This window comes from Nicotiana tomentosiformis, chromosome 6 (genome assembly GCF_000390325.3).
Source record: "Nicotiana tomentosiformis chromosome 6, ASM39032v3, whole genome shotgun sequence".
In the NCBI taxonomy this organism is placed as follows: domain Eukaryota; kingdom Viridiplantae; phylum Streptophyta; class Magnoliopsida; order Solanales; family Solanaceae; genus Nicotiana; species Nicotiana tomentosiformis.
Window position 1 is genome coordinate 5,009,955 of NC_090817.1, and position 8,523 is coordinate 5,018,477.

The 8,523-nt window shown below is 42.4% G+C and overlaps 1 protein-coding gene across 1 annotated transcript; it reads right to left on the reverse strand.

Moving 5' to 3' along the window:
• Positions 1-7,065: 7,065 nt before the first annotated feature.
• Positions 7,066-7,611, reverse strand: LOC138893514 (uncharacterized). The gene has a single exon (XM_070178123.1). It carries the CDS (start codon positions 7,609-7,611, stop codon positions 7,066-7,068), a length of 546 nt encoding a protein of 181 aa, XP_070034224.1.
• Positions 7,612-8,523: the final 912 nt, after the last annotated feature.

Sequence of the window (8,523 nt, forward strand, 5' to 3'; positions counted from 1 at the left end):
TTCAGGGCTTAGCCTCATGCAAAGATTTGAGACAATGCTTAGTATCATGCAATGGGAAGGCAGAGCTTAGACTTATGCAATTAAGGAGGCAAGGCTTAGCCTCATGTAAAGATTTGAGACAATGCTTAGTCTCATGCAATGGGAAGGCAGAGCTTAGCCCTATGCAATTAAGGAGGCAGGGCTTAGCCTCACGCAAATATTTGAGACAATGCGTAGTCTCATGCAATAGGAAGGTAAAGCTTAGCCTTATGCAATTAAGGGGGCAGGGCTTAACCTCATGCAATGATTTGAGACAATGCTTAGTCTCATGCAATGGCAAGGCAGAGCTTAGCCTTATGCAATTAAGGAGGCAGGGATTGGCCTCATGCAAATATTTGAGACAGTGCTTAGTCTCATGGAATGGGAAGGCAGAGCTTAGACTTATTTAATTAAGGAGGCAGGGCTTAGAATCATGCAAATATTTGAGACACTGCTTAGTCTCATGCAATGGGAAGGCAGAGCTTAGCCTTATGCAATTAAGGAGGCAGGGCGTAGCCTCATGCAAGGTTGAGACAATGCTTAGTCTCATGCAGTGGGAAGGCAGTGCTTAGCCTCATGCAATTAAGTAGGCAGGGGTTAGACTCATGCAAGGTTGAGGCAGTTCTTAGTCTCATTCAATTAAGGAGGCACGGCTTAGCCTCACGCAGTTGAAGAGGCAAGGCTTAGCCTCATGCAAGTTTTGAGACAATGCTTAGTCTCAAGCAATGATTAAATAATAAGTGATAGCGGAGCATTTCTTAGCTGGAGATAAGTTCGGTAGCTTTGTTGTTATGAAGATATTGATTCTAAGGTGTGCACGTACTGGCGACTATTTCTTGTTTCTGCATTCAAGGAAAAATAGTGAGTTTTGCAGGGGAGGTTGGTTCGTGCCTTTGTCTCCTTGCTTTGCTCTGTTCCGCATTGAAATCCTGTACGAGTTACCATGGGTAGCATCTAGCTAAGAATAAAGTTTTCAAAAAATATGCATGTATAGTTATTCAAAACATAGTAATATGGAATTTAAAAATTGATTAGATGAACCGGTAACTGTGACATCATCAGAGACATTGCGACCTTCTTTTCATAGAAGTTTGAGGGTCCTCCTCAAAATTCTTCCCCAGTTATCTAGACGAATTTCTGGTTGTTTCGCATGCGGTGCCGTTGGCTGAACTTGCTCCAGAATTTTGAGGGTCCTCCTCAAAATTTTGTCCCAGTTTCCGATTATGGGGAAAATGAAATTTTATTGTATTGTGACCGAACCCATAGGGTTGCCTACGTATCCCTTCTTAAATGGGAATCAGGTCAGTTGGGTGAGAATTTTGAGGGTCCTCCTCAATTACATCATATGAAGAAATGCAAAAAGTTTATACATGGTATCTTTTGACTGCGTTTGAATTAATAGGCTTTGCCCAAATTTCTCCATCCATCTCTGCGAGTATGAGTGCTCCTTCTGTTAGTACCCTGTGAACCATATAAGGTCCTTGCCAGTTGGGTGAGAATTTTTCTTTGGCTTACTCCTAATGTGGAAAGAGCCATTTCAGTACCAGCTGCCCTGATGTGAACTGTCTAGGTTTGACCCTTTTGTTGAAAACTTTGGACATTTTGTTCTGATAAAGCTGACCATGACACACCGCATTCATTCTTTTCCCATTAATGAGAGCTAACTTCTCGTAGCGGCTTCTTATCCATTCCACATCACTAAGCTCAGCTTCTTGTATAATTCTCAAGGAAGGAATTTCTACCTCGGCGGGGATGACGGCTTCAGTACCGTAGACCAATAGGTTAGGAGTTGCCCCGGTTGACGTGCAGACTATGGTACGGTATCCCAATAAGGCAAATGGTAACACTACTTGTAATTCTCTACCATCTTCCTTAGTATCTTCTTAATGTTCTTGTTGACGGCTTCCACAACTCCATTCATTTGGGGTCGGTATGCTGTGGAGTTTTTGTGCTTGATCTTGAAGGTTTCGCACATGGCTTTTGATTAGATCAATGTTGAGATTGGCGGCATTGTCAGTGATGATGGATTCTGGAACACCGAATCGACAAACAATACGGTCCCTGACAAAATCTACGACGACTTTCTTGGTTACAACTTTGTAAGATGCAGCTTCAGCCCACTTTGTGAAATAGTCAATAACCAATAGAATGAACCTGTGCCCGTTTGAAATGGTGGGCTCGATTGGTCCAATGATTTCCATTCCACAAGCAGCAAAAGGCCAAGGTGCGCTAGTTGCATTAAGTTCATTTGGAGGTACCCGTATCATATCTGCGTGTATCTGGCACTGATGACATTTCTGGACATACCGGATGCAGTCTGTTTCCATAGTCATCCAAAAGTATCCGTCTCTGAGTATCTTCTTGGCTAGGACGAAACCATTCATATGTAGGCCGCAGGTTACAACGTGTATCTCTTCAAGTAGTTTGGAGGCTTCTTTGGCGTCAACACACAGTAATAGACCTAGATCTGGAGTTCTTCTATATAGAATTCCTCCACTCTGGAAGAAATGGTTAGACAACCTCCGAAGTGTGCATTTCTGGGTGTGGCTTGCATGCTCTGTATATTCTCCTTTTATTAAATATTCCCTGATATCATGGAACCATGGATTCCCATCTGTTTCTTCTTCAAAATGAGCACAGTAAGCCGACTGATTATGGATTCTTACCGGAATGGGATCGATGAAGTTCTTGTTCGGGTGTTGTATCATGGAGAACAAAGTGACCAATGCATCTGCGAACTCATTCTAGATTCTCGGGACATGTCTAAACTCTATCTTTGTGAACCTCTTCATCATCTCTTGCACATGATATAGATATGGTAATATCTTGGTATTCTTTGTAGCCCATTCTCCCTGCACCTGATATACCAACAAACCTAAATCGCCAATTACCAGTAATTCCTTGATATTCATGTCAACGGCCAAATTGAGCCCCAATATGCAAGCCTCATATTCTCCTCATATGGGATTTTTTGCAAGATGATCTGCTAATGCCTGTCCTTTAACTTCCTTCTGAGTTACATAGATGATGTCAAATTCGCTCAACAATATTTGACATTTGGCCAGCTTTCCTGTAGGCATGGATTTCTGGAAGATGTACTTCAGAGGGTCCATCCTTGATATGAGATATGTGGTATAGGCACAGAAGTAGTGCCTCAATTTCTGAGCTATCCAGGTCAAAGCACAACAGGTGCATTCCAGCAAAGAATACCGTGCTTTGTAGGTTGTGAACTTCTTACTCAAATAGTAAATGGCATGTTCTTTCCTTCCTGTCTTGTCGTTTTGTCCCAAGACATAACCGAAAGCCCCATCTCATACAGAGAGATAGAGTAGCAGTGTTCTGCCAGGTTCTGGCAGGACCAGGACTGGCGGTGTGGACAAATATTCTTTGATTCTGTCAAAAGCTTTCTGGGAGTCTTCAGTCCAATTGGTTCTGGCATCCTTCTTTGACATTTTGAAAATCGACTCACAGATCACGGTTGATTGTTCTATGAAGCAACTGATGTAATTAAGATGTCCCAAGAAGCTCATCACGTCTTTCTTCTTCTTTGGAGGCGGCAAATCCTGGATAGTCTTGACCTTTGATGGGTCTAACTCAATTACTCGGCGGCTAGCTATGAACCCTAATAACTTTCCTGCGGGGACCCCAAAGGCACATTTTACGGGATTCAATTTCAAATTGTACCTCCGAAGCGGATCAAAAAATTTCCTCAAGTCTGCTATGTGATCTGTACTCTTCTTGGATTTGATGATGACATCGTCCACATATTCCTCTATCTCCTTGTGTATCATATCATGGAAAATAATTGTCATGGCCCTTATATAAGTGGCCCCAGCATTCTTCAGACCGAACGACATCATTTTATAGCAATACCCCCTCATGGTGTGATAAAAGTTGTCTTTTAGGCATCCTCTTCATCCATCCAAATCTGATGATATCCCGCTAAGCAATCCACAAAGGATTGGAGTTCATGATTTGCGCAATTGTCAATCAGTATGTGTATGTTGGGTAACGGGAAATCATCATTGGGGCTTACTCTGTTTAGGTCCCGATAATCGACACATACTCTGACTTTCCCATCCTTCTTCGGAACTGGCACGATGTTAGCCAACCAAGTGGGATATTCAATCACTCTGAGAACCTTAGCTTTGATCTGTTTGGTGACTTCTTCTTTGATTTTCAGACTCATATCTGGCTTGAAATTTCTGAGCTTCTGCTTTACTGGCGGACACATTGGGTTGGTAGGTAGTTTATGAGCCACTATGGACGTGCTCAAACAGGTCATATCATCATAGGACCATGCAAAGATATCGTCATATTCCTTCAGGAAACGAGTGTATTCTTCTTTCTCTGATGGTGACAGGTGAATGCTTACACGTGTTTCCTTGACTGTTTCAGAGTCTCCTAGATTAACTGTTTTAGTCTCATCCAAATTGGACTTAGTCTTGTTTTCAAAGTTTTCCACTTCTCTGACAATTTCCTCAGGAATTATATCCTCTTCCAGATCCTCTGAATCATTATCCTTATGTTGTGTTGTCTCATTACATATCACAGCCGTAAGTTCATCGGGATAGGTAATAAGAATGCTGTAGAGAAAAACAAACGTAAAGAATAATAATAAATACTAAAAACATCGATGCATTTAGAAAAATATTTAAAACGTTAAACAGGTGCGGCTCGATGACCCGAGCAATTATTTCAAAACAAAACATGATTTAAACAAAATGCTGAAAACGTCTTAAATGCTCATAAATATTGCTTTTAAAAATAATTGATGCTAATTGCCAGGCTACCCAGGAACTCGATAGGCCCTTGATGGTGTAGCAGTCCAATTTTTGAGAACGGATCCTTTCTCCACGGTCTGAATAATGAGGCCTTCCTCCTCCTCCTACTCGACTATCTCACTGTAATCCATGTCTCCATCATCCAGAAATAGATTTCTTATACCGTCTAGAACTTCATCTTCTTCGGACTCCCACATCATGTCATCTTGGTGAAATGACTGACTCAAATGTGGTACCGGTTGCTCTAGAGGGTAATAAGGACCACGCCATGGTGGCGACCAATTCTGATACTCGTGCTAGGTGTATTCAAACCCAAGCCTAAAGGTTATGTTGTGACGCTCTAGCTGTATTGGTTTGGTGATCCTCTGGAGATTCTTGCCGATACCTTTGCCAGGCACATACCCTGTCCATGCCAATATGCCTTCTATCTTACTGCTCCGCCATTTATCCTTTTCAATTGCGTTGACGCGCTCGATGTGATGGTATGTTTCTCCACCCAACTTCCTTCTATTCTCGATGACCGGAACAGTTTGATTGGTGTAAATGGGATTACTTCCGTCCCCATGGATGATCACTTCTTGATGGTTCCACTCAAACTTCACGACCTGATGTAGAGTAGAAGCAACGGCCCCAGCGGCATGTATCGAAGGTCGTCCCAACAATAGATTGTAGGTAGCAGATATGTCCAACACTTGAAACTCAACATCAAACTAGGTTGGGACTATCTGTAGGCTAAGGTTGGTCTTCCAAATTGTGGCCCTTTGAGACCCATCAGATGCTTTCACATTTATACTTCCTACTCGTATCTCGTGCAGGCCTTTACCCAATCTTTTCAGAGTGGTTAGTGGACATATGTTAAGACTTGAACCCCCATCTATCAGGACTCTGGCAATGAACTTATCCTCAAATTTCACTGTGATATGCAGTGCCCTATTATGACTTAGTCTTTATGGTGGTAGCTCGTCTTCATGAAAAGTGATCTTGTGTCTTTCCAACACTTGTCCTACCATATTGGCCATCTCTCTACTGGTAATGTTGTTGGGTACAAAAGCCTCATTCAACACTTTTATCAATGCGTTCATGTGTGCCTCTAAATTCTGCAGTAGTGATAAAATGGATATCTGAGCAGGGGTTTTGTTCAAATGATCAACCACAGAATACTCCCCTGCTTGCACCTTTCTCCAAATATCATTCGGGCCGGTTTCAATGATGGGCTGCTTGGAAACGGCTTTTTTACTTGTTCCCCCTAAATGATCGGGCGTGTAAACCCTACCAGTTCTGGTCATACCTTGTGCTGCACTAGTTCCTTCCATTTTCCCCTTTCCTTTTTACTTCTGCAACATAATTCCATGGTATAACTTTAGACTTATAAGATGGTGTAGGTGCTACCGTCACAGTGAAGGGTGTGGTCACTTCTACTTCAAACGGAGCAGGTGTAGCTACATGTGTTGTTACTTCCACCTCAAACGGCATCAGTGTGGCTACTTCAACTTCGACTGGTAGTTGAATATGTACCATGATAGGTGTGAGAGTGATTGGAGATGTTTCGGGATTATCCTCTTCTCGAATGAGTCCAATTGACCCCTCTGAGTCCCATTCTTCATCGGTCTCTATCATGTTTACCCCTCCGCCCCTGTGATCCGGGAGAGGATTGTTACGGACATTGGGTGCAACCTCCTTTGCCTGTATAACTTTGGTATCAATTAATGTTTGAATCTTATACTTCAAAGTACGACACTCGTCAATAGTATGACCTTTTATGCCTGAGTGATAGGCACATGTCTTGTTTGGATTGACCCATTTATAGGAGTTTTCCATGGCAACAGCGGGAATAGGGATGACATATCCAGTAGCTTTCAGTCTCTCGTATAATTGATCGATGGGTTCAGCAATAGGGGTGTATTGTCTGGGTGGCCTGCGGTCGAAATTTGGTCTGGGTTTCTGATAGTTTTGGCGGGCTGGCGGTGAGTGATAATATGCTGGTTGGGTGTTATAAGTGTGGTAGGTAGTGGCAGGTTGTGTATATCTGGGAGGTAAAGTCTGATATGTGGGTGGAGGTGTTTGGTATGTATGAGGAGATCATGGACCTTGGGCTACCATCACGGCCCCTACTTCTTTCTTCTTGGATATATCCCCTGACTACAAAGCTTTATTTGTGGCTTGTAATGCTTCAAAATTAGTTACCATTCCGCTCTTGATCCCTTCTTCAATCCTTTTTTCCCAATTTGATGATGTCGGAGAATTTGTGATTCTCGATAACTATTTATCTTTCGTAGTATTGTGGATCCTGGGCCCGGACGAAGAACTTGTTCATCTGCTCTTCTTCCAATGCCAGCCTTACTTTTGCAGCTTCCGATCTCCATCGAGTAGCATACTCGCAGAAAGTCTCTTTTGGCTTCTTCTTGAGATTCTGGATATAGAAGACATCTGGCGTGTTCTCCGTATTAAACCTGAATAGATCCATAAAATCTGATGCCATGCTTACCCAACTAACCCATTTCTTTGGATTTTGGCTGATGTACCACAATATGGCGTCTCCAGTGAGGCTTCTCATGAATAGTTTCATGCAAATCCTTTCATCTTTTCCAACTCCTACTAGCTTGTCACAGTATGTCCTTAGATGTACCTTTGGGTCACCTATTCCGTCAAACATCTCGAACTTGGGAGGTTTGTAACCCTCTGATAGTTCTATGTCTGGCTGAATACACAGATCTTCATAGTTTATACCCTCAATGCCTTTACCCCCTTCGACACCCTGGACTCGGCTTGTGAGCTTTTTAAGTTCCTCTACCATATTCTTGATGAGCATGTCCTTCTCGGCGGATTCTGGTGTGTATGGGGTTTGTTGAGTGGGGTGAGGTAGAGTTTCTATGTATATGGGGTTACTTTGGTGGATACTGAGGATTTGGTTATAGTGATGATTATTGGTTGAATTCTGCGGATTGGGGGTAGGTTGCGGTGTATTTTGAGAAGTATGGTAGGTAGTAGTTTATGGATACTGTGTCGGAAGATGTTGGTGTTGAGGAGGAGTTGGCACTAGTGGAGGGTTAGAATTTTGAGGAGGTGCGGGAGGATTTTGTGGATGTTGTTTTGGTGTGTTTTGAGGAGGTGCTGAGTTTTGGGTGTTCTGTTGGCTAATATCCGGGACATTTAAGGTGAGGGAAAGGTTTGCCAAGTTATGGACCTGCTCAAGTTCCCCTTGCAATTCCAGTATTTTTTGCTCCAACCATAGAACCAAATCATTATGTGCCAGAGTACTCCGACCATCTGAAGTTTCAATATCTTCCGTATGCGCAATGTTATCTTTCCTGATACCACTCATGTCATCCATCTTAGCCTTTCCCTTACTTTTAGGATTACTTGGAGGAGGAGGAGGAGGTGGAGGGCCTCTCGATCTTGTATGATACGCTGATGATGCCAGTATGCAAGAACCAACCTTAGGGGATGGGAATAATCAAAACAAAGAAAAAAAGCAAAAAGATAAACAAGTCAGTAGGGAATTTTGGGAACGATATTTGCAGTATTTAAACATGTATCATAAATTCGCGTCCTAATTTTGGGCACCTCATTGTGCCTGAGGTAGGCCTAGAGACATGTAGATTTAGAGAAACTTAATGACGATAATTGCCTTATTTCATTAATGTAATAAATAAGTCAAATCTCTAAAACGACAATAATAAAAAGGGAGTTGCTAATGGCATTTTCCTTATTACAATCAATT